Below are 25,802 nucleotides of genomic sequence, written 5' to 3'. Positions count from 1 at the left end.
GCTCCTGGGAAACGTCACTGAGTCCCTGCTTTTGCCATCAGCAGGGAGCCCCCAAATAGGAGGTGTGTTTATCCCCCAGGGAGATTGCCTCTTAAACTCCAATAGGGCCCTGCAAATCCCCCCCAGCTCTCACCCCTGCATGGTACCAACCCCTCTGCAAAGCCAGTCAGATGGAGGCTACCAAAAACCACTGAAATGCCACTAAACACACTCAAAAACCAACTTCACAGGCTGCTGAAGCAGCCACTAAAGCAGAAAGAGGCAGGGATTGACCCTCCCAAAAAGCATCAAGCCAATGATTCAGAAAATGGGCTCTTTTCATACCCTCTGAGGAACAGCTCCTCTCCCCCTGGGCATGAGGCATGTTGCTGTTTTCCTCTGAAAAAGGCAACCGAGTGCAAATACTTTTAGTGCAAACATCCTGGGCTGCATGGTAATTCGGACAATTCGCAAGCACCGCACCGACAATTACCGATGCTTTTAAGTGCTCGGTCCTAGGGCAGCAAAATTTTCTGCTCACAAATTCTATTAGTTCTACAATATGTGGAGAGAGAGAGGAAAAAAAAAAAAAGAAAAAAAGGAGGTTTCTGAGCCAAAAAGACAGCAGGCTGTTTTGCACACTGCTAGGTGCGACGTGCCCAAAAGCAGGTGAGTTCAGCACATCTGCACCCCCGTGGGACAGCTCATGGGATGCATGTGGTCGGGGTCTTGCTTCGTGCGTGGGGATGTTTTGCTCTGGTTTAACTCCCTGCCCTGCAGGACAGCAGTGGTTAAATCCAGAGCTGGGCAGAAATGCTGGTTTTACAGCAGGAAAACAAGGTTGTCGAATTTGGGAATATGTAATCCATTAGCGAAGCCTCTGAAACGTCCTCCAACAGTAATTAGTCATGTCAGAAATTTGCACAACAACCAACTGAGCGGCTCAGCACAGCCCGTGCTACGTGGGGAAGCAAAACTTGGGGAGTGGAGCATCCCCTGAGCATGCTCTGAGCATCTCCTGGACATCCCCTGAGCAACCTCCTTGCATCTTTAGCAACTTGTTTGCACCTCCCCCCTTGTTTGCATCCCCCTGAGCAACCTCAGAGCATCATCCTCTGAGCCTCCTGAGCATCCTCTGAGCATTTCCTTAGCATCCCTCCGAGCAACCCCTGTGCATCTCCTGAGCATCCTTTGAGCAGCTCCTGAGCAACCTCTGAGTATCTCCTGAGCCTCCTCTGAGCATCTCATCTCCAGCCCTGCTTTCCTGCTTACTTTCCACTCTATATTCACATTTATTCCCATGCAGCCATCTAATGCACTTACTCCTACTTATGACAAAACACAGTTCCAAATATAACAGAAAAAAAAAAAACCAGGAAAAAAAATAAAAAAAAATCAAATTGAAAAAATTAGAAAGACTATAATTCTTGCACATAGCTGGGCATGCATGCTCATCCAAGGGATGAACCATGCCAAGCCCTTTCCAAACCGTATCGTGGACTTTTGCAGGCATGAAGCACCGCGTTGCCTCGAGGAAACAACTGTATTTTCCCCATCACACACAGGGACTTTATTACCCGACGCTGGGAAAAACGAGCTTTGGAATACGATTAGCAAATTCTAATTTAAAAAGGAAACAAAGACAAAAAATTGTGAAAATAAATACTTCGCCCCAGCCTTTTTGGCTTAAATTAAGTCTCCCCCTGACACTTTTTTCAAGCTCCAGTTTTGTTTTTATAACACCAGCAATAAAGCAAGTGTGTAATTAGTAATAAAGCTGACACTCCTGCAAGTGATTTCATACTTGGAAGAAATGCAAAGACGAGCTTTCATGCTGCCTGCTATATATATATATTATTTTTTTTCCAGACCTGCTTTTCTCTGCTCATTTCCACCTCTGGAACTCTCCACCAATGTTGTTTTTTTCCCCCAGGGACAGGCAGACTGTGGGGACAGACCCTGGATATTTGGTGACAGTGCATTAAAATATGACAATTTATTTGTAGCGATTGCAGTGCAGCAAACACAGCAAAAATAGAGGTGATTTCTCAGTGCATGCAATTATTCTCATTAGCAAAATCCCTTGATTACAGCAACCAGGGCCAACAAATCCCCATGGAAGGCCAAAGAGGACAAGTATTGACTTAATACCCTCAACCACCCCAAACTGGGGTAAAATTTCAAAAAAAAAAAAAAAGGCTTTAAAAAGCAGCTGGCACATTGAAGGAGGTGACATTAGAGCAGGGCACCAGCACTGGGACAACTTACCGCACCGTGGACTGGTAGACCAGGTCCTCCCTCTTCCTGTAATTCTCCATGTGCGAGAAATTGGTGGAAAACATGGCATCGAAGGTGAAGATCTTCTGCTTGATGGTGCCGCCATCGGTGACCTGCAAATAAAAACCCAACTGTGAGAGAAAGCAAAATCCTTGCGTTTCTGCCCGGTTATTGCTGCACCGGGGGCAGATATCGCATCCCCAGCCCCCAGCTCCAGCCGTTCCCTGGCGTCGTGTGGTGGTGGCTTTCCTCAGCTGGGCAGCTGAGCTCCACCTCAGTCGCTCTCTCACTGCCCCTCCTCAAAGGGAAAGGGGAGAAAATAGGATGGAAGGGGCTCAAGGGTTGAGATAAGGACGGGGAGATCGCTCAACAATTATTGTAATGGGCAAAACAGACTCAGAGTAGGGAGATTAGTAAAATTTATTGCCTATTGCAAGCTAGAGAAGTGAGAAACAAAGGAAAGAAACCAAAAACACCTTCCCCCCATCCACCCTCTTCCACCTCCTCGCCCTGAGCAGTGCAGGGCAATGGGGAATGTGGGCTGTGGTCAGTCCCTAACACTTCATCACCTGCTGCTCCTCCACGGTCCCTCTCTGCCCCTGTTCCACGTGGGGTCCCTCCCACGGGATGCCGTCCTTCCCGAAATGAGCCTGCGGGGGCTGCTTACAGGCCACCATTCTTGAGGAACTGTTCCGATATGGGTCTGTACCACAGGGTCCGTCCGTCAGGAGCAAACTGCTCCAACCTGGGTCCCCCACGGGTGGCAGCTCCCCCCAGACCCCCTGCTCCTGCGTGGGCTCCTCTCCATGGCTGCAGCTCCGGCCTGGGGCCTGCTCCTGCGGGGGCTCTCCACAGGCCGCGGCCTCCTCCAGGCCACAGCCACCTGCTCCACCGGGGGCTCCTCCACGGGCTGCAGCGTGGAGATCTGCTCCGTGTGGGACCCGTGGGCTGCAGGGGGACAGCCTGCTCCACCAGGGGCCTCTCCCCAGGCCGCAGGGGAACTGCTGCTGTGAGCCTGGAGCACCTCCTGCCTCCTGCTGCACTCACCTTGGGGGCTGCAGAGAGGTTTCTCACTCCTCCCTGACCCATCGCTGCTGTGCAGCAGGTTTCTTTCCCTTTCTTAAATCTGCTCTCACAGAGGCGCAAACAACTTCACTTACTGGCCTAGCTCTGGCCAGCAGCTGGCCCCTTACCTAACATGGGGCAGCTTCCAGATTCTTCTTACAGAAGCCACCCCTATGGCCCCCCGCTACCAAAACCTTGCCAAGTAAACCCGCTACAGGTTGTCATTTCTAACTGGAAAAAGGCTTTACTTAGGGACTGGAGAGGACTCATCTCTTCCACATGCCCTGCAATGCCTTCTGGCTTATTTCTCCCCACCCCCCAGCCCCTGCCTCCCCGGCCATTGTGAGAAAAGAGGAAAAAAGAAAAGAGAGAAGAGGAAAAAAGCACGAGAAGGCAATGAAGACTGGTGATGGTGATTTTGGGAGCTGAAACAGCTCAGATCAGTACATTGGAGGGTGATAAAAATTGTCCTTTTTGAAACAAAACTGGTGTTGGGCCCAGAAGAAGGGAAGTGAGTGACAGAGCAGCAGAGGAACGTTTTTTGGCTCTTCTGCCCAGCACTTTCCTCCCCGCTTGGAGAAACTCAACTTTCACTCCAGATTTTATCTTTTCCCCCTTTTTTATTGCACAGAGGAGGGAAAAAAAGCTGTCAGTAAAACTGTCTCCTTAGATTTATTTGCCGAGACTGAGGCTTTTATTACAAAGAAAATACACACTCGCACGGACATGGGATAAAGAGCCGCGCGAAGAATTATCAGAGCCGTAAATCTCTGTCCGTTGGGAGATGAGGGGAAGTTTTCAAGGACAGATCCCATTCCCCCTGACTTTTATATACGCCCTGGGCTGGGTTTGGGGAGGTTCAGACAAAGGAGGAGAAAACATGTTGTTGCTGCTGCATCTGGAAGTGCCATAGCTCTTGGTGTAAGACCTGGGAGGGTTTTCTGGGGTTATTTCTGTAAGATGCAATAGTGGCACGGCACAGGACCAGCCAGGATGCCACACTCCGTGTGTTTAAATTGCGTTTTTTCTCCCTTTGTGCTGCTTTTGAGTGCAGTCGCTGTCCTAGGAAGGACGCTGAGTGCCAGGGTTTGTTTTCAGCTCCTGGTTTTGCGAAAATCTCTTTGCAAAACCCGCTGTGGCAGCGGTGGTACCTGTGTGCTGCGGAGAAGTTTGCAATCCCAGGCTTTGCAAGAGGCGTGGATTCCTCCTCCCAGCAGAACAGCCGGCCAGATGTGGGCAAAGGCAGAGGAGCCAAAGTGCTGCATGAAAGCACCCAGAGAGTCCCAAGGAGGGGGCCAGAGAAGCGTGGCTGGAGGCTCTCCCCCCTGGCCCCCCACCCGGTCCCTTGAGGCTGCCCAGTGAGGGAAGGCATTGCAGCCCGGCAGGTCCCAGGGGATTACAGGCAGCTAACAGGCTCCTCTGAAAAGGCGCACACAAAACAGTCTCTCTCCAGGGATTAGACCTACTTACAGCCTTTTATCTGCGCCCCAGGGTCAGGTTTTTTTTTGAGAGAGGAGCTACACAGAAAGTTGCTGGTGACTCTACCGGGGGTTCGGCAGCAACCCGGGTTCTCACTGGGGAGAAAAAGGATGGTAACTTGGCGGCTTTGGATGGCGATTGCCCCAGATTGCATGCCCCAACACCAAATGCCCCCCGCAAGCATCGCTGCAGAAGGAAAAGGGGTGAAGGGAGAGGAAAAGGTGCATTTACGGCACTGGAGCCGAGCTCAGCCTGATGCTGCAGGCTGCCTGCTGCATTATTTATAAACCCCAGCAAAAATCTTATTCCTGACAAAAACCCAGCGATTGCCACTGTGCAGGGAGACATTAACCTCCTGCTCCTTCCCGCTGGTGCGGATACAGCCCCTCCTGCTTCTCCCCCTTTTGCTCTCACCTCTCCAGTGACCCAGCTGTTTGCTGCCCCCAAAACACACTTGCACCATTAATATTGCTGGAGCCGCTCGTCGGGGTGCTAGATAAGCATCCCAGAGTGATGGATGGGGGACCAAGGGGACGGAGGCAGCTCTTCTGGAGGACAAGGTGGGTTGCAAAAGGATAGGAGGTGCTGTTTGCACCCAGGGCACCACCCCAGCATGGCAAGCTCTCACCCCTCAGTTCCACCTTGCTTTTTGCTCAGAGCACCACCGGGTGCAAAGAAACCGAGCAATTGAGGTTTTTTTGCCCAAACCCGGACGGTTTGATCCCACAATGAGCACCGTGACTAATCTCCACTGCCACCCCCCACCCCGTGCACCCAAAAGGGAGCATGGATGCTGGTAGCCTCTCCAGCATCGCTCAACCATGCGCGCACCTGGATGTGCATGGCCCCTGCCGTGGAAGGAGTGCGTGCAATTCTGGGAGGCATGGGGGTGCTCCCCGAAGCCAGAGTGATAACAGAGAGCCCAGACGTGGCTCTCAATACACCGCGCTGCTGCGTGCGACCTTCTCTCTCTGCCTGAGCTTGAGGAATTAAAATAGTTACCCATGCTGACATTTAAATTATCATCTCCGGGCAGCGGAGACGACCCAGCCGGCATGGAGATGAATGGCACGAGTCAGCCCGCTCTCAGTTACTGCCCCAAGATCTCTACATCAGTGCCGTGTTTGTATTTCAGAGCATTTCTCTGCAGCTGTAAAACCAGCGGCTCGTCCTGAAATGGGAGCGGGTTTATAAATCGGAGACGCGACCTGCCAGAAATTCAGTTCAGCTGGAAAATATGGAGACGGTGCTTCATTTCGGCCCGCGAGAGGTTGGAGATGCTTTGCAGGAGCAAGAGGTGCTGGCGGATGGTTTGTGCCTCCAGCCCGGCTCCTTTGGGCACAGCACCCCCAGATTTGCAGTCTTTTTGTTGCAGGCTTTCCCCACAGCATCCCTTGCCCTGCCGTCACCCTCCCCTGGAGCCTTCTGTGACTTTAACGCTGCCACCGGGAGACGCCGGCGCAGGGCTGCAACGTGTCATTGCTCCTAATGGGCAGTGGCAGTGGAAGCCCCCGCGGGGACCACGTGTTGTCACCATCGATCAGGCGGCGCCGCCAACATCTGGAAGGCATCGGCCACCACCTGCCTCGCACCCGGGGTTTGCCAGTTGCAGCTGCACCGCGTCTGTGGTGCAGGGTCCGGCCCAACGAGCCCCTCAGTGGAGGAAAATGCTTTGCAATCCCTGCGCTCCCGAGCAGGGAGCATACAAGCAAGAAGTGTGTCCTTAAGGGTGGGGAGAATGGCCCGTGGGTGGGATGGGGGATATGGGGTCACAGCGCACAGCCCCTCACCTGCTAGTGGGTGCTATGGAGATAAGTGTCTGTGCATGGGTGCTGCGGGGAGCAATGCTTGTGCACCATGGGTGCTGCAGGAGAGCAGTGCTCACGCACCTTGTGTGCAATATAGAGCAATGCACGGGCACCATGGATGCTATGGGGATTAATGTCTGGGCACCACAGGTGCTACGGGCAGCAATGCCCATACACCACGGGTGCAACAGGAGAGCAGTATCTGTGCACCATGGGTGCTACGGCGAGCAATGCCTGTCCGTGACGTGTGCCATGAGGAACAATGCCCACGCACGATGGGTGCTACAACTGTGCGCCGTGGGTGCTACGGAGATCAAAGCCTGCACAGGGGCACTACAATGCCGGTCCCTGGCTCTCCGTTATTCTCCTTGCTAATTAGCCTGAGCACCAAACTAATGACGGGGGGGGAGAGCCACTGGCACTGGACCTGAGGGCTCCCCGCTACCCCTGGTGCTGGATGCTGCTTGTCCCCAGGAAAAACATTGGGTCCCCAGCCAGGATCACCAAAAACCTGCCCAAGCCCTTTCTGCAATTGCCACCTCCTCCTCCAAGCCCCCAGCTGCGTGCACAGGCTCACCAGCTTCCCAGCGCCGACAGCTGCCCATGCAGAGCCAGCGCAGACCCGGAGGACTTCCCTCCCTCTCCTTTTTGTGTGTATTTTTTTAAGAGCTCTGCACTGCTGCAAAAAGTAATTTTCTCCCTCCCCATCACTTGCTGCAGCGTGGCAGTGACCATACTAATCAGGTCTCGAGAGCGACCCCCGAGACAGCCGCGATTGGAGCCAGCTAACAGCTTGACAGCTCTGTGTCTTCCCGCACTCATTACAAGCTTGTTTGCAAGGATGCCACCACCCTCGTCTCCTGTGAAGGTTTTGGGCACTCGCCTAACGTGCAAGACTGCAGCCAGGAGTTCAAACCCATGTTTGCACATGTCCTCAGGCAAATCACATCCTCTGGAGATAAATCTGCAGTGGAGGACGCGGGGGGGGGGGGGGGGGTGGGTTTGGATATTAATTAACACCTCTGCAGACAGCACATGTTCCTGTTTTTCCATGGAGAGGCTGCCTGGGTCCATGCTCCTTCCCCTGCACGCTGTGTCCTTTGCTCGTCCCAGGTGCCACAATCCATATGGTCTCCTCCAGCCTTCTGCATTTCAATCAACCCGGAGTAGCAGCTTGTGGTGAGGGACAAAACCCCTTATGCATGCCCCCCCCCAGAGGCTATGCACACACCCCAGTGCTCTACAAAAAAGTGCTGCCATTGAGTTTGCCACTGCACTCCCCCCTTTTGCCTCACCCCCCGTGCATGCCATCTACACCTCCGGAGAAGCTTTGCACCTTAAAGTCAACGAGCTCTCTCTGCTTCCTATAAAATAAAACGAGGCAAACCAGAGCCCCCACGAGTCTCGGCGCTGCCCTGCATGACTGCTGCGGTGCCACGCACAAAAGCACTGTCGGGATGATTTACAAATGGTGTGAATATAACTCTGCAGCCCCAGCACCTCCACGCCAGCTTGCCCACGACCATCCGTCGCCTTCCTGCACAGGGAGGCGGCGATGGGGATTAGGGCAGCTGCAAAAGTCTGTGAGACAAAACAGGGGAGAAAGGGGAAAAAGCATCAAAATCAGGAGGGGGGTGAGCTGCTGCTGCAAAGTCAAAGCAGTGGTGGTGCAGCAGGCAGCCACGATGCCCAGAGTGTCCCCAAAACCGACAGTGATGTGCCCTGGTGTCATGCCCTTTAGTACAGGAAACAGAAATTTGGTAAATTCGAAGATGTTCCTGTAAAAAAAAAAAACAAAACACACAAAACACAACTTTCTGAATGCAGCAAGCACCCTGGGAAATGCAGGAAAACAGGCAAGGAAGGCAAAAAACCTGGAAGAAAGGGGGATTTGCAGAGATAAAAATAAAAGCTGGGTTATTTTTTTCCCTCCCACTCTCTCCGTGGCTTCCCCAAGCACAGTTTGCTCGGCTGCTTCAGCACGTCATCCCCTCGGTGAGGGCTCACGCATGCCTCCGCGCAGGGGGATTAGGCAAATCCAGCCCCAGCTCGCGAGAAAGTGGGTTAATCCAATATTACCGAGTGGAAAAGGGAAGCAAAAACCTGGTGGAGATGGCACTATGCAAAAAAAAACCTCTTCCTCCCCAAAATGAGGGAGAGATGAAACCCCACAGCAAGTTGCATTTTGGGGGTTGGGACAGTTTTTGCTTTGTAATTCAATATTTTTCCAATTATACACCCTACACACCTAAACACATGTATTTATAGCAAACAGCAGCCGGGACTCAATGGAAACGCGCACACCGCACACTGGCAACTGAATATACATCAGTAGAGCGAGCAACATTCCCTATTTATAAACCTCGCTGGCTGTGAAGAAGAGCTTTAAGGCACAGAAACTCGTCATTCGGGGAGCAGAAACAACACGGTAGGAACAAGAAAAAACATCCTAGAGCGAAGGACGGCCCTTTCATCCGGCACCACCAGCCCCATTAGCGGCTTCTTTGCCTCCTCTGTGAGCAAACCAAAGAGCTGAGTCTTCATCTCCTGCAAAACTTCTAGCTTTTCTCCTCTCAACCCACTTCATTATTTTTTTTCCTTGCTGTTGGTTGGTATCCTGAAATTCCCTTGGAGGAAGCCAAAAACATTGCCCTGGAGCCTTGTATCGGAGGCTTCTGCAGGCTTGGTGCAGATGGGGTAACGCTGATGCAGGGGGAAACTACAGTCTCCAAATTCCCCCTCCCCATATAAAAGCTGATGCTACAGACCCACAGACTAGCATCCTCCCTGGGCAGGTGTTTTAGGGGCAGCAGGCAGAGATAGGAAAGGGAAAAGCTTTATGGGGAGGCTCAGCACGGAAAAGCCCAGTACTATTCCCTGAGCACCAACCGCCCTCAATTTTGCACCATTTCCCACCCAGTGTGAAAACCACCCCTGATTGTGCAGAATTTCCCCCTCAGCATGAAAATCCTTTTTGCTCAGTGGGGCTGATCCGAGCCCCAGCTCTGAAACCCGGCCACGGCCCCTCTGCAGCAACCCCACGCACCGAACTGAGCCAGCAAGCACCGAGCCCCCCCCCCCCAGGAAACACACCAAAAAGCCTCGGGATGATTGCAAAGCCATTTTCCACCTCTCCTCCTGGCTTTTCAGAGCCCGGCCGCCCGCCTCGTTGGCTTTTGTGCAAGGACAGCGGGGCGGCAGCAGAATCGATATTCCCATCATTGAGAGAGACGGCTGGGTTTCTCTCCGTCATCCAGCCTTGACCTTATGTCACGCAGGAGGGAAGCAGCCGGCTGGCTTCGTGTCCCTGTCCCCAAGGGCAGGGGACAGGCGCCGCTTACCCGGTACCAGACGATCTCCCGCATCTTCCCGTCCGTCTTGAAGTTGCATTTCAGCGTCACGGCGTCTCCCACCACCACGGGCGGCAGCGGCTCAATGCTGACCGTCAGGTAGGCTGGAAGAGAGAAAGAAGGGAGGAAAAAAAGGCCGTGAGCTGCTGGGGAAGGATGCCGCGAAGGGTTAAAATGCTTTGCTCAGGTGGTATTGGGGCAGGAACAGCTCTGCTCCAGACGTTGCTTCCATCCTCGTGTGTGAGCCTGCCTGCGTGGCGTCTTGCCCCTTGCAGCGAGGCATTTCGGCTGCTCCCAATGCACCAAAACAGGTACCAGCTGGGAAAAACCCTTCCTGACCTTATTTACCAGCTTATGGCACCAAAACGCAAGGGACAGCCCTTTTGCCACTTTTCTCCCCAGCTCCGCGCGACTGCCCAACCTGCCCACATGTGCCTGAAGCCAGCCTGGACCTGGAGGCTGGCACCGACCCGTGCACAAAGCTCTGACCCCGTGCAAGCCCTGAGAAAGGCTTGCTGGCACACACGGCTCCGTCTGCCGGGTTTCTCCCCATTCCCTTTCCCCATCTTGCTTCTTCCCCTCCATTTGCTGCAAACCTCTTGCGGGAGTGTGGAGCAGCCGGGGTCAGGAGGCCAGGCGACTACATTTTATTTTTATTTTCCTGTACTTCCTCCAGCCGCTGGAAAATGCCAGATTGACAGCCCTGTGGATCCGAGCCGTTATTTAGCATCATTTGACATCGTCTCCAACCAGGGCATCCCAAAACTGCCTCTAATCCACTGCAAAAATCCTTTTATTTAATTTTATTTTTTTGAACAGCTGCTCGTATCAGGTGGGAAAACAAGGAGCAGGTTTGGAAATCACCATGAGCGGTGCAGGATGTGGTGCAGGAACCGAAACTCCTTGGCAGAGGATGCCTGAAACAGGGACTGGTGATTTTATTACCTCACTGCACCAGCCGGCACCTCGAGGCTTGTGCCCTTTGTAAAACAAGTTACCGGCGGTTTTGCACTGCACACACACCCGCCTGTGATGTGGCCCGGCACAACCCAAAAAAAACAACCCCAAAGCCCTCTTTGCGTTGCTTTTCCAGCCCCCTGACGCGCAAAAGCAGTGCTGGAGCCCGGCGTGCTGCTGCAACCAGCTGGTTGCGTGGAAATTTGGGAGAAATGGGGGCTCTCTGCTGGGGGTGGAGATTGCTTTGAGCACACGCAGTGGGTGCACAGGAGATGACGGCTGCATCAGGGGCTGCTTCCAGCCCTGAAATAGTGCAGAGCAAGTCCTGCTTTTGTAACTTTGCATGAATCAAGGAGGAGAAGCACCCCATCAGATGCTCTTGGCCATCTATGGTTGATTTGGGCTACGCGGGTGGCGAGCTGCCTCCCACCATCAAAAGCCCTTGCTGGCCACAACCCAAACCACCGCAGAAAGCCGCAGTCATTCAGAACCAGCTCTCCCGATGATCCAGACCGGCTCTTCGCCTGCCCAGGGTTTATTTTAGCAGGCAAAAGCAGGGATTAATTCCTTTCTGCTGCCGTGGCTGCCAGCACAGCACACGCTCCTGCTGAATTACATGCACCACATCCATTGCAAGAGACAGTTGTGGATGGCAGAGACGGGAGAGGAGGAGGAGAAGGAAGAGGAGGAGGGATGTGGAAGGGTCATGCAAGGTCTCCGCGGGTGCATCCCCGCCTTCCACGCTTCACTTTTGATATTTGCAAAAAGAGCAACAGGCACGAAAGCAGCGGGGGGATCGGGGCAAAGCAGGGCGCATCCTCCCCATGCAGCTCCAAAATGAAATCAGGGACGGATCCACGCCTCGGCTACACTCCGTGCCTGGAAAAGCTCTGCCTGTGTGTCAACAAATGTGGGGAGCCTCCGGGCTGGATTGTGGCTCCCTCCTGCCCCCCGTGTGGATCAACTGGGTGAGCAAATCAAGCTGGCGGCAGTGGCGTAAGTGACAGGTGACAAAAACGGAGTTAAGGCTGCATTTTGCCCAGTGCCTGCGTGTCATAAAAATGCAGGAGTCCCGGCTTGGCTCTGGTGTTTGAAGGCGATCCCTGTGGCCTTGCTCTGCCTGTTTTTTCAGGGGGTAAACTGAGGCACAGGGGAGAAAATGCATTGCAGAGCGGCAGAGCCAAAAGCTGCTGCTTTGCATCGCCTGCAGCCCTGCTCCTGTGCATGGTGGTGCAAAGTCAGAGCATCCCCACCCAAACCCCCGCACCGGGGGTCTGCTCCCCAGCCTGCACCTCCCGAACGGCTCCAAAAGTCTGAATTGGTTCCTATTTTTTTGTCGTCACCCTCCATGTGCTGCAGAAGCCCCGCTTTGAGATGTCAGCCAGGCTACGGCCACCCAGCTCCCACCTCTACCCTTGCTCAAAACCTATTTCCAAACCCCAAATCCAAAAGCAGCCACCACAGGGTTGCTCCTTCAGGGCTGGACCAACAGCATCCAAAAAAGCGCCCAACGTGCAAGCACCAGAACAGGTAATTCAGGCTTGGCACTGCTGGGAGGATATCGGCACCTCAAAAATAACTGAGCATCACTGTGGGATTCTTCTGCACTTTGCAACGCCAAAGCTCTGGTTTCTTTGCAGCCTCCTGATTTCTTGCACGGGTGTTGTGGGGGCCGGGACCCCGCATGCTTAAAAAGCAGCAGATGCCCAGTTCAGAGCGAAAGCCCACCAGAAGGAAGACGGTGAAAAGAAGGAAGGGAAGAGCACAAGTGTGAGGGAGGCGAGCAAGGAGAAGCAGATGTTCAGTCCCTAGAGGAGTCAGCCCCCCCAGATGCTAAGTACATGTGTAGAGCGGGAGAGCAGGGAAAATAAAGCCAGGCACTGAAAAAAATAAAAAAAAAATATATAAAAAAAGCAGAAATACAGATGGACCCATCCAAAACCTGCTGGTTTGATGCATTTGATGCATGTCCCCACAGAAATCTCCTAGGTAATGTCCCGGCCCCTTCTTGGCAAGACACCGGAGCTGTGATGCTGATGCCAGCTTTGATTTCGGCTTGCTCACCAACCCTCTCCCCGTACCTTTGGCTGGCAGGAAAAAAAGATACCGGGATGGGTTTTTGCCATCCTGGCATATCGCAGTTTGCTGCTAATTGGGTTTCTTAAAAATGTACTTGTCATTGGCGGCGATGCTTATAAATCCTGGTGCTCATCTCCCCTTCCCCTCGCTTTCCAAGAGTGGGGGACTGCAGAGTGGCACTGTCCGCACCCCCCCAAACACATTTTTGACTTGAGGATCGTGGCATTTCCAAAAGTGGGGGTAAAAAAATGCAGAAAAAAGCCACGTGCTTCACAGCGGGCACTTGCAGGATCTCGGGGACGGTGCTCCCCAGCAATGCCCTAGCAAGAACCTTCTCCCCAGGTGATAATTGAGCTTTCTAAGATGACACAGCCAACACTTCATCAGAGCACAGCAATGCTGGAAAAAGGCTTTTTGCAGTCTAAAGCCCGTCTCTTCGCTCGTTTTCCCATGCTCAGGCCAACTATTAGCTGGATGGATTCTGCTCTGCATTTTCGCTCCCCAAAACGCCATTAGGGCAGGAGATGCTCTCATCAGGCTGCAATGAGAGCAGGCGCCAACCCAGCTCCAGCAGCGGGATTTCCCCCAGCTCCTGCTCAAGTGCAACCCTAAGTAAAGAAAATCAGCCCTTCCTCTTCCAGGTCTCCGCTGGGGGAGCCGCAGTACTGGGGGCACAGGAGGGTCCCGAGGCAGCAGCCGCCTTGGTTCAGAGGGGTTCCTGCAGCCTAACACCACACGATTTTAGACTAAATTTGAGCTGTGCAAGATGCTCTTCATGTTTGGGAAGTTTGTTCTTCAGCTGGAAGAGCAGGGGGAGGAGGAGAACAGGGAAAAAAAGACAAATGGCCTAAAGCCATTGATCTACACTTCCTTTCTGGTCCAAAATTTCCCTTTTTGTTCCCAAAAAAGGAAGGATTGCATGCTATCCATACCCTTAATGCTGCCAGGCTTCAATGCAAAACCCCACCAGCGCCTCTCCCTTCCCTCCCCAGCAGTGGGGGCTGAACCCACCCCATGTGGCAACAGTGCAGAAAGCCCCGCATCGGTCCCTATTTGGGATTTTTTTGTTGGCATGGGAGAAGAGCAGCGTCAGGCACCGCTGAATGTGAAACCGTTGTCAGCAGGGCTGAGCACCACCTTTGTGCGTGGACAGGAGCCCGGCCCCACACCTCCAGCAGCCGCCGCGCTATTCGCATCTGCCACCACCTGCAAGCAGCTCCCGATCCCCAAGCTCCTCTCCTTTCCCTTCGCTCTTTTAAAATAAGACATATTTCAGAGCCAAAGATGTGCCATGCCACCCTCTGATTAGATTCTGACCTATGGAAATGCAGCCCTCTGATTAGATCGCATCCCTGGGGAAAAAAAAAAAAAAAAAGAGTATTTTTAGTGTTTTTGATAGCGAGCAGTGGGAATTCTTGCGACATCCAGTTAGAAAAAAAAAAAAGGGAGGGGGAAGGGAGAGATAAGTGAAATGTCCTTTTAAATCAGGAGTGACACATTAATAAAAGCAGCACATTGTAACATGCTCAGCGCTTTCAATTACAGAATGGCTGCAAGGGAGGAGGCAGGTTTCACCCCGGCCGTGCCAACGCAGGGTGTGGGCGGCCGCCAGCGCCGATGTGCTCCGAAGTCTTGGGGTGGTGGGGATTTCAGCACGTCCCGCAGCGCTCCCAGCCCTCCACATCCTCACCGGTTGGTTTCAAGCTACGTCTCAAGCAATCATGAATGTACGACCCCCGCTCGGTGCTCCCATTCCCTGCCCGTTTGCCCTTTTCTCACCTGGTGGCGTGTCCCCCAAAAGCAAACGCCAAACCAGCAATGGGTTTTGTCCCGTCGTCTGTCCCCGCCATGTCCCCCTCACCCCCCGGGTGCCAACACGTCCCCCTGCGCGGAGGCACCAGGCCGAGGTATTATTAACACATCCCCGTTTTAATCAGTGCGTGATTAGCGGGGCTCATGCATAATTCACACCGAGCCCGCCACCAGCTTCTGCCACTCGCACCTCCAAACCGGGGCTGGGAGGATATTTTGGGGTGCAAATGCAGGGAGGGAGGGGAAAAAAGTGACCTGCCCCCCCCCCCTCCCCCCAGCCCATGCAGGGCTGCTTTGCGTCATTTTTCCTCCTTTTGCTCCCTCTGCTTCCTGCTGTTCCTTTCTTTTCCTTTGACTCTGGCATCTCCCTGCTTTGATTTGAGGTTTGGCCTTTCTCGTTTCCTCCAGCCTTTTGTCTCTGGTCCTCACCTTTCCTCTCACTGGCTTTTAAAGTGATGCCAGCCCGGCCCCTGCTCTTTCTCTCCTTGGCCTTTTTTGTTATTCTCTGCAATTTTGCCCTCCTGGGTTTCTTCAGCAGCACGCTGGCACCCAGCAGCGAGCGCAAGGAAATCCGCCAGGTGCACAGCCCCGCTTTGCAAAGGGTTTTATAGGATTTAAAGCAGTGGCTGCCGGAGGAGGTGCCTTGCCCCTTGCAAAAGAGCCACCGAGGATGCTAAAGGCTTGCAATCCCCCCAGACAACCAGGGGGCAATCCTGCTCCCCATTCTCGAGCAGAGGAAGATGACAGCCAGCACAAGGGGACCACGCTGGTGCACGAGGTGAGGCCGACGGCTCCATGGCCACGCGCAAAGCCCCGGGACGTGGATGTCACACGGTGCCAGGGCCAGGGCTGAGGAGCATTAAGCAAACGTGCTTTTACTTGCAGCACTTCGCAACATCTTGTTCATTAAAGATTAAACGCCAGCAGTTGCTCCCATTCCTGTGAGCACAGCAAAATACTTTCTCCCTCTCTCCTCGGCTCCAGCTCCAGTGATGCCTTATTTATGATCTTCCCAGGCAATTTACAATTATAATGTGATGCTGCCTCTCCCTGCCAACCCAGGAGGGCTGCGAGGGGCAAGAATTGGTGAAGGACCTGCATCTGTCCCAGTACAGAGTAGCCAAATTTTACTGAATCTTGAGCTTTTCCTCCTGGCAAGCTGCTGCACTGATTTTTTTTTTTCACTGAAATGGAGGAAAAAGTATTTTAACACAGGTTTAACATCAGCGAGCAAAATTGGATGTGACAGATGGAGGCAGCGTCATGCATCCAAAGGAGACGGTCCTTTTGCTAAGGAAAAAGGAGGCTGGGGGGGAGCCCGTTCATGTTCCTAAAGGGATGATCTGGCTGCTATGCACGAGTTTTACTTAAATTTCCAGGTTTTCCTTACAACAACAAAAAAAAGACAAATTCCAACAGGGCTTAGCATCCCTAAAAAACCCACTGCTGCCCACCCAAATAATGCGCTGCATTTTGTAAAATCTGTTTTTTCATTATTTGTTCTATATTTTTTTTCTTTATTCCTGCAGTAAAGCCACGAGAGCTGTCGTCACCGGGCCACCAAGAGCAGGAGGAAAAACCTCGCTCCTGCTGCAAGGAAGAGCCCTGCTGGCAGAGAGCAAATTGTAGTAATGCTGTGTAAATAGGATATTAACAGGCCGACCAAACAATTAAAGAGCCGGTAATTAAAATTCATCTTCCTTCACACCGCAGTGTATTAAAGTACAAACATTTAATTAGATGCCTCTTACCTCACCCATTTGCATAAGCAGGAGGAAGCACTTTGCAGCTGCACCGCTAATTATTCTTTATGGGGGTTGCTGGACCACACCAGCACCTAAATCCTTATCTATGGTAGAGCCAGGGAGAAAACATATAGAATGTATACAGAGCATACACAGAATATTTTTCTCTAATGAAGTAGGATGCAGTAGGCATACTGAACTCTATGCTAAGCTGCCTCCATCCTACGGATGTATCTTGTGTCTTGTTAGCTCTTTGTAATTTTAATCAATAATTTTCATCAATACATTGATTGAGCGTGGCTGGTTTGGCCTTTCAACCCCTTTTAAATCAAGATTAACTGAGAAAACCACTAAAGGCAGGGCATTGGCGTCATCAGTTATAGAGGGACCCTTCATTAGGGTTGCTGGGGACAGACAGACCCTAAGGGGTCTGCTTCAATTAGGATTTCATGATTAAAATCTTTGCAAACTCTACAAACCAATGTTTTCTTTTTCAGCTCTGCCAGTCAGATTTTTATCACCGTGTCACACTCCAAATAGTGTATAATGCAAAAAAAACCCACAAAACTTACAACTATTTCCAACGCTGGTTCCAAAATCCAACTGAGATAGGACTTTGAATGCTGCCCACAGCTTGCTTTCTTTTTTTTTTTTTCTTTTCTTTAAATCTTGCATTTCTTCCAGAAAAAAATATCCTAGCCAAAAAACAAAACCCATCCAAACCCCCAAACCAACAAGTAAAGCCTTATGTCGTGCCGTGCCATGGTACCCAAACACCACCGGAGTGCAGCCAGTCCTAGCATCACGGAGAACATCTCCAACACTGCGCAATCACACCAGAGCTTCCTAAAGAATTACACCAACATACCTTAAGAATTGTAGACCAGTTTTGTCCTCATTATTCAGCCCTTTTTACATTCTTATGGGTACAGACTGGATCTAGCATACCAGTGCCCATAGCCAAGCCCTGGGACGGCGCAGCACCAGCACAGGCCGCAGAGAAATGAAAAGCAAGGCCTAAAACAGGTTATGTTGGGCAAAAAACCTACCGTGAACACTTTGGTTAGATTTTTATCCACATCAGCACAGCCTCAGCATCGGCAAGGATGTGTGAGAAAGGGTCTGAAGAAAAAGTCATTTGTGTCTCAAGGCCTGAATTTCTGCAGACAGCCCTGGACCAAGCAAGAGGTGCTCCTCACGTTGCGGACAGGGAGCAGTCTCTGCAACGCGGCCTCGTTGCCTGCAACCAGCTCGGCTGAGCCACCAGGCTATGCCAGCCCCCTCCGTCGTGCCCAGAGTAAAGTTATAAATGAGGTTCAAACGAGGACTCGGCATCCTTCCATCTGCTTCAGCACTTCCCCATCCTTCAGGCTGTGTCTTCTGGCAGTAAATGAGCTTGGACACAGAAAAGGCGGTTTGGGCCACTTTGGGCATGCAAATGCAATGGGTGATTTGGGACTCGGGAAACTTGGGAAGCTGCGGGGTCTTCTCCCTCCCCAGTGTCCATTTCCTGCCCCTTCTCCACCTCCTTCCAGCATTTCCACCTTTGTCTCTCCTGTTCCCCTACTACCGACTATTCAAACGCCAGCTCCATCCTTCACCAGATGCCCGCTAATAAAATGGATGCAAACACCTGCTTTTTACAAGCCTGTTGTCGCCTCCGGCGTGCGTCTCCCCACAAGCAAATCCACGTCAGATAGAGCCATCCACAGCAGCTACACGCCTTGCGCGCGGACGGAAACAAAACCTGCCTTAACGTCTTCATCGCGCCTCTCCAGCCAAGGCTCATCAGCAAGGCTGTTCCAGCTCACCGGAGCACAGTATGAGAAAGCCCATTTCTCGCTTGGCTCTTTCACTCGCGGCACTGAGTTAGCACTTGTACTACATCTCCGTCAAGCGAGATGTTTGTGTAAAAGCCCCGGGAAATCGGTCATTCCCACGAGTGGGTTACGGGCTTTTGCTCCGGAGACAGCAGGACGCACGGCTGTCTTGTGCAACGCAACCCAGCCTGTGGCAAGCAACAAAACAAAGAAGAAAAAAGGGAAATTTTGAGGAAGCTTGGCAAAACAGACAGGTGTTCGGCCAGAGCAAGCCCATGCGCTGCTACGACACCCAGGGTGACTTTGGATGCTCCATTTGGATGCCCAACAGATCCCTGCATAAAATCAGGCGATTTGCCAGAGAGAAACTCCGAGGTGCAGTGCTGATGGTGGAAATCCTGCAGTCAGAAAGCCGAGGGCAGCACCCTGCCCACCCCGACCCGCAGCAGCCTTGGGGAGAGCTGAGCCACCGCAAAGCCAAACGCACCCATCATAAAATGAGAGATGCTCCAAATGGTGGAAAAGTGCCAATTTTGGAAGATAACACGAGAAAAATGAGGCTCGGAGGGAACCAATAGGCAGGGGACAACCAGGAGACGCAGGGTTTTGGGGTTATCTTACTGGCATGAATGGGAAATATCATCCATTTGGGAAATATTTCAACATCCCTAAGGGTTGCACAATGATATTACTCTTAAATGAGCGTTCTTTCATGTGCACGCCCTTAAAGACCAGACACCCAACCAAAACCACTTGTAAACACCTGCTGAGCCCCAAAACCCATAAATCAAACCCAAGGGAGAGCAGCCAACGTGGAGAAGATGAGTCTCATCACCCCATGCGAATTATCAGCAGGGTCGTGTTTGCTGCATTGATAAGTCTTCTTGATATATTGTATTTTATTAGCCGCTACTAGACCCTCCTGCGCAGGCTGAGAAGCCACGTACATAAATTATAGATTGAATATTTATCTCTTGCCACCGCGCAGACGTGAAGTATGTTTAGCAGCATTTACTCTAGCGCAGTAAAGTTTTATTTATCATTTCTTCCCCTGCCACCAGCGTGCTCAGCACACCGCCCTAAAGCCATCGGCGTACAATGCACGCCTCATCTCGTAATGATGCTGGGGTAGAAGGGGCGTGCTTTACTGCCACATCTTCACACTACTGGTTTTGCCATTAAAATACAATGTTTTAGTGCAGTGCTGAAGTGGTTTATTGCTGCTGGCGTGATGCTGAAATTGGTGGCCGCGACCTGCGATGGGTTGTTAGGTTTGGGATTTTGGAAGGGTTGGACATTGCTCATTGCTCTATTCCCTTTATCCCCATTTACAGGGGATTTGGCCATCATGGCTGCTTTTGTGAGTTTTCAGAGTCCTCAGTGACATCTTGGTCCAGGAGGGGAGGGAAATGGAGCCCGGCAGAGTCAAAATTCCCCCAAACCCATCGGTGTCACTGATTTGGAGTAACAGCTCTGCCTGCACCTCTCAGCCTCTTGCCAGCAAGCAGCTGCCAGTGCCAAAACCAAAACCCAAAATGTGCCAAGGTCAGCCAGGGCCCCAGATGCCCCATTTTTAAAATGGAGATCGTGCTCTTCGTTTGCATGTAGGCATATATGCAAATCGGGGCTGATTGCCATTGGTGCTGTTTGAAAAACCGCACACGAGCAATTTAAGGCAGATTCCTCTGAAGCAAAATGAGTTCGCTTGCACGCCAACTTTATTTCCACCCCATGACCTAAAGATGCCAGATTTTGGCAAAATCAGGCTAGGTGCAACGGGTGAGAGATTCCACCTGTCTTGGTGAGGACACGCTTTCCAGGCACATTGCACTGGTTGTAAATGCCTGTCCCTCCCCTCCTGCCCCAGTTTTCCCCATCCCTAGTCAAGAAAACCCAGCTCCCGCTGGATTTCTCGCTTCCCTGTGGATTGCCTCCCTGTCAGCTCTCTTTTCCTTAAAGCATCGTGCCCCAAAGTGCTGCCACCCCGCTGGCCTCGATTGCAGAGGGATAATTCCCTCCTGTGCACCACTTCTGCTAATAACTCCCAGAAGAGATTGGCTGTTTCCTTTTTGTAATAGCACCTCATTGCTGATCCTAATTAACCTCTAGATTTGCTAAAAAAAAAAAAAAAAAAAAAGATTCGTTTTTATTTTACCCCATTAGTACTTTACCAGCTCTCCCACATGCTGCATCGTGCAGTAAGGACCTTTCCTCCCTTGCGATGCAGTACTTTGCATTTATTTCCATGGCATTTGCACGTTGTATTTCCAGTCTAGCCTTTTGTGAGAGAGCACGATGGAGCCTTGCCCAACCGGTGATGGAGCACCACAGACTGAGAACACCCCAAAACCACCCCAAAACCCTTTGCAATAGCGTGTGGCGCCTCCCTGACACCTGGGCATGATGCAGGCTGATGCTCGGGGCCAGGAAACCTGGCTGCCCTGCAACCTTAGCAGCCTCCTCCAGGCTTGTGCATGCTAAAATTTCACAACCCCTTTGCTTTTTAGTTAGTTTTAATCTAGTGGCACCATGGCGAGGCTGGCGGATCTGCTGACCTCCACCCACTGCACAGCAAATCTACCCCTCCCTGACCCCCGGCGCAGATGCAGGGTTTAATCCAGAACTGAGTAGTAAGAGAAGGAGAAGGCAGATCATAATCCCAGCGCGCTCTGCAAAGGATTGGAAATGCTTTTTCCCCCCCCTTTTCATCCCATTGGCCGCCCCCTTCTCGCACCTCTGGTCTCTCCCTGGTTTTGCATCAGGAAGATGCAATTCCTGCATGCGGTCGCTGTCCCTGAGCATCCCCCGGCGCTGGACCAGGCTCAGGGTCTTGTCTCCATCCAGCACCAAAAAAACACTGAGCCGAAACCTCCCGGTAGACTCAACTCATTGGGAAACACCACCAGCACAACAGAAAAAAAAAAAAAAGGCAAATTATTTGTATCCAACCCGGTTTGTTAGAGCTCCAAACAAAGCACGATGTGTTAAAGATGCTGAAACCTAGGAACAATGTTCCCAAGTCCCCAGCAGAGCCCAATCTTCTTTTTTTTGTGTGAAGTCGGAAGAGTCTGCAGGAGCAGCAGATCACTTTGCTGCTTTGCCCTGCATCGGGGTGAGGATTATGACACCAGGAGCTAATTATTTGAAACCATAGCTCACTTCGTTAATCTAGGCTCGAGCATAATCCCAGCCCAAGCTAATTAGCGGAGCTGGAAGTAGCTCAAAGCGTGCCTTTTGAAGCAAGTCCCACCCGTGCCTCAGTTTCCCCATTTGCCGGGGGGAGGGCAAGACCCACTGCTTTACAAAACCATCTGAGATCTAGAAAAGAAAAGAAAAAAAAAAAGGAGAGAAAAATGTGAATACCAAAAGGGAATTACTAGAAACAAGCTCTATTCCTCAGAAAAATGCAATTTTGAAATTTGACATCTGAAACACCAAAATCCTCCCTAAACCTTCTCCCCGCCCAACTTTAGTGGGAAAAATAGAGGTTTGGGATGGGCAGAAGGGGGAAAAAATCATTTTCCTGAAGAGCAAGGATGAGGATTTAGGTCTGGATGCTGCTGTCAGGTTTCCCACCACATTACGAGTCCCAACAAGGGGTTTTGCTGCGCCAGCACCAAGCCGGCCGAGGAGAAGCAGGTAACTGGGAGCAAGATGATGAATTTGCTTCTTTCTTTCTCTATTTGCAGGCAATCCAATTATCCCGGACTTGTGATTGGTGACAAATGAGGGAGCTGTCCACTCCCCCCTCCCTGCTGCCTACCATTTGTAAGCTCTGCCCACGCCATCGATTCCTGCACGCTCTAACTGAGAAGGGTTGTTTTTATCATTATTATTATAAAATAAAAAAATAAAACTTTTTTTTTTCTATCTTCTGAATTTATGCACCCAGGGCATAACCTCAGGCACAGAAAAGGGGAAAAAAAAGCCTGGTGCTGGGCAGAAGTGCAAAGTGCTTCCAAAACCCCAAAGCCGTTCCGGCTAGGCAAAGCCGCCCCGCGTGGCCTCCCCCTTTGCACCCCCCAGCACCTTCTGCGAGCTGCGTGCGGGGCCGAGGCACAGAGGGAAGGGTGGGGGGGGAGGAAGGGCAAGGAAAGGCAGGGAGGGAGGCTGAAGGCTGGACGAGGGGCGGCAGGATGGGATGGACGCCTGTAGGTCCTGCGTTATCCTAGGTGATCCCAGGGATCTCCAGCGTCGGTGCCCTCGTGGGTCCTGGCACAGTCCCGGTGCAGGGCCCACCCTCCGTCCCCAGCCCAGCCCCACACACACAGCCGAGCTCCTCCTGCCCCCTGCCACCTTCCCACCAAGGGGTTGGCCCCGATTTCCTGGAGGGGGATGGCAGCCGGACCCCAAACCAGCAGGAAAAGCAGCGACGGTCCTGTTCTTCCAACAGCTCTGAATCGAGGCTCCCTCTCCCCTAAGCTGGGCTGCTTTTTCCCTGCAAAAAAAACACCGAATCACCCCAGGGGACAGCCCCAGCATCGCCCTCATCTCTTGCTGGGGGCTTTTTGCCCTTTTCCTTGGCACCCTCCCATCCCCTCGGCCCCTATCTGCCGCCTGTTCTTCTCCATCTCCGACACCCCTCTCGGCGCTCTCTGCACAAAGCTGGATTGCTAATTTGAAGCCACCCTCTTCTCCCCGATTTACGCTCCGTGATTAATAATCCCTTTGCTCTCCCAGTAATGCCGCGCCGCTAATAAGATTAAAACATATCTCCCTCTTACAGCACCGATTCATAACGCTGATTTACCGGCACTTCGCCGCCGCTACGGAAAGGATGCACATGGCTGTTACCTTAATCCCTATCCATCTCCGCTCCGTTGAGAAATAACTGCTAATTAATACCTTTCTGTCTCCTGACTGCTTCCAGATATGCTTGACTATCATCATTTGGCTGGCTTTTCACTGCCGATCTACAGGACTGATAGGGCAAACTCCCAGCCCTGCTTGCTAGGGATACTTCAGCTCTGCCAGGCAAGTGTTTGCATTTTTGGGGTCTTTCTCCCCAAATCTGCAACAGACCTTCAGGCCTCCCAGCGTGGGATTGGTTGCCCTGAGATGGAGCAAAGGTGCTGTCTGTGGGGAGGCTTTTCCAAGCACCTTTTCCATGGGTTATGCCGAGGGCTCACAGGGCCGTGCTGGTCCCCACCTGTATCTCAAACGCCTCCACACCTCCCTGCAACCTGCATTTGTCTCCGCTTCCCCACATCCATCCCTTAATTCTGCATCACAGCTCCACACCCCCAAGCAAGTTAGAAACGGGGCCTCCCCAGAGAAACCCAACCACCCCATTTCCTCCTGTTTCAGACTTTCCTGCTCTGCCACGAGAGCAAACTGGCTACTTCGGAAACAGCAGCGAGAGCAGCGAGAGCTTGGGAGGGGAGGAGGAAAAAAAAACAACAGAGCCTCTGATCTGATGAATGTGGCAGGGGAGGCCGATGCTCTGCTTTTAATAAAACATAACGAAGCGTAGGATCATAAAATATTTCCTTTAATTCAGTGCTCCCACGAGGGTGGGTAATAGAGGCTCGGTAATGCGGTAGGCTTTCCTCGCGGCTCGCCGGCAGGGAGACGACAGCAGGATTTGTTAAACAGCCCATTTGCAAGCCTGTAAAATGATCTGCTTCCCACCCCAGCCCCATCTGGGGGCAGAAAGGCTGGGGCTGTGCATCCTGCTGTCAGCCCCCGACTAGCCAGAGCACCCCCATCCTGCTGCACATTTTGGGGATAGAGATGGAGACACCCTGCTCTGTCCAGCTGGCTTTTGGGGTGGAAAAAGGTGAAAAGACGATCAAGGAAGGATGTTCAAGTCATGCCCAGCCACCGTGCACCCCCTGCTTCTCCCATCCTCACGGGTGTGCTGCACATATTTATACACCAATGCATATACCCACAGCTCCCAGGCAGTGTGGCATAAGTGATTAACATCCCCGTGTTAAAAATCTCTCTGCATCTGCTTTGTCCTACGCCGACCACTAAATATAACCATTCAATATGCTCTCTCCCTTCCAAGAGAGATAACATTGTTTAAATAAGCCCTTTAAATTTTAAAGAGTTGGGTTGTTTTCTCGCAGCAGGAAGCTTTTAGCGGATCAGGGGGTGGGAGGCAGGGGGGGGGTCTGTGCAAACAAACGGTAGAAAGCTGCCGTGGTGCACTGGGAAAACCCAGAGGCATGGGCAGCCCTCGCATCCTGGTGTCCAGATCCTGCCCCAGCAAAACCATTTCCCATCCCAAAGTCACCCAGATGTGTTTTCCTGCTGAAAAAAAAAATAGAAAAAAAAAAAGAAAAAAGAAAGAAAGATGTATTTCTGCGAGCAGAGGGGTTTAATTTGGAAACCAGGCTTCCTTGAGTGCCGCTGCGTTCCCACGCCACCGCTATAATTACAGCGGAGTAAATTCTCTCTCCGTCAGAAGGAAACCCAGCCATCTCCAGCCAGTTTGCATACATTAAGTCTTTCCAAATACTTCCTTAAACAGGAGAAGAAAGAAAAAGAAAAAACAAAAGCACCAATCCTAGCCATAATAATGCAATAAGACGCAGATATAGTTTGAAAAGAGCCACCTCTGCCAGCACTTGTGGAAAATATTTCATCGCTACATGCACATAAGCAAGTTGTAAGATGACGGCAGCCTGCGTGGAGCTGAAGAGCTGGAGTTTCCTCTCCACAAACGATTGCCTGTCTGGAATCCCAACCGGCAGTGGAAGTGCCTTGCTGCTGCTGGAGATGGATCGTCCGCATCCTTTCTGGAGCAATATTTCCCCATTACACGGTGACTCTCCATCAGATCCAGCCGACGTTATTCATCCATCATGGAGCAAACCCCCCTCTCCAACACCTCTACATACACATTTTGAGGTGTTCGCCACAGTGGCGTTGCCCAAATCTTCCAGCCCCCCTCTGAGCCACTGCATCCTTCTGCGATGCAACGTGGGGAGAAAAGCGAGAAAAACAGCCAAATTCAGCTGCTGGCTCTTGGGATGTCCCTGCTGCTGCTGGAAGCCGAAATCACTTGGCCATCGCAATCCTCCTCCAGAAAAAAAGCCACTTCCGACAAAAGCAGGTTTTTTGTTTGTTTGTTTTTGTTTTTCAAAAGAAAAGACCCACAAGAGGGCTCGCTGGGGAGTGCACCTCACCCACACCCCTGCCTCACCTCAAAACTGGGGTGATCCCAGTGCTTTTGCAAAGCCAGAGCCTTTTCCCCCCTCTCCCACATTTAAGACCCATCTTGGCCCCCTGTGAGGAGCCAGTGGCTCCCAGAGCCATCGCTTGCCTCCCATGATGACCACAACCGCCAGCAGAAATCACCCCTTTCACACCGTTTTCCTCCTTTCAAGCAGCACCAAGGGCAAAACATCCCCTGGGGAGCAGCCTTTCCCAGCACTCACACCATCAAAAGCAGCGACGCTACCAGCAAAGCCAGTGTCGTCC

At 52.0% G+C, this 25,802-nt stretch overlaps 1 protein-coding gene across 3 annotated transcripts in view; it reads right to left on the bottom strand.

The window, feature by feature from the left end:
* IGSF21 (immunoglobin superfamily member 21) overlaps positions 1-25,802 on the bottom strand; it is an 80,141-nt gene that overhangs the window by 5,427 nt on the left and 48,912 nt on the right. For all 3 annotated transcript variants that reach the window (XM_048048704.2, XM_066982062.1, XM_048048705.2), the window contains exons 2-3: positions 9,950-10,062; positions 2,248-2,369 (exon numbers count right to left, since the gene is read on the bottom strand). In XM_048048704.2, the coding sequence (XP_047904661.2) occupies positions 2,248-2,369; positions 9,950-10,062 (235 nt within the window). The remainder of the gene's footprint in view (positions 1-2,247; positions 2,370-9,949; positions 10,063-25,802) is intronic.

The sequence above is a fragment of the Anser cygnoides genome, chromosome 23 (genome assembly GCF_040182565.1).
Source record: "Anser cygnoides isolate HZ-2024a breed goose chromosome 23, Taihu_goose_T2T_genome, whole genome shotgun sequence".
Classification (NCBI taxonomy): domain Eukaryota; kingdom Metazoa; phylum Chordata; class Aves; order Anseriformes; family Anatidae; genus Anser; species Anser cygnoides.
The sequence above is the reverse complement of the archived record's forward strand: the minus strand, read 5'-3'. Positions and strand labels throughout refer to the sequence as shown.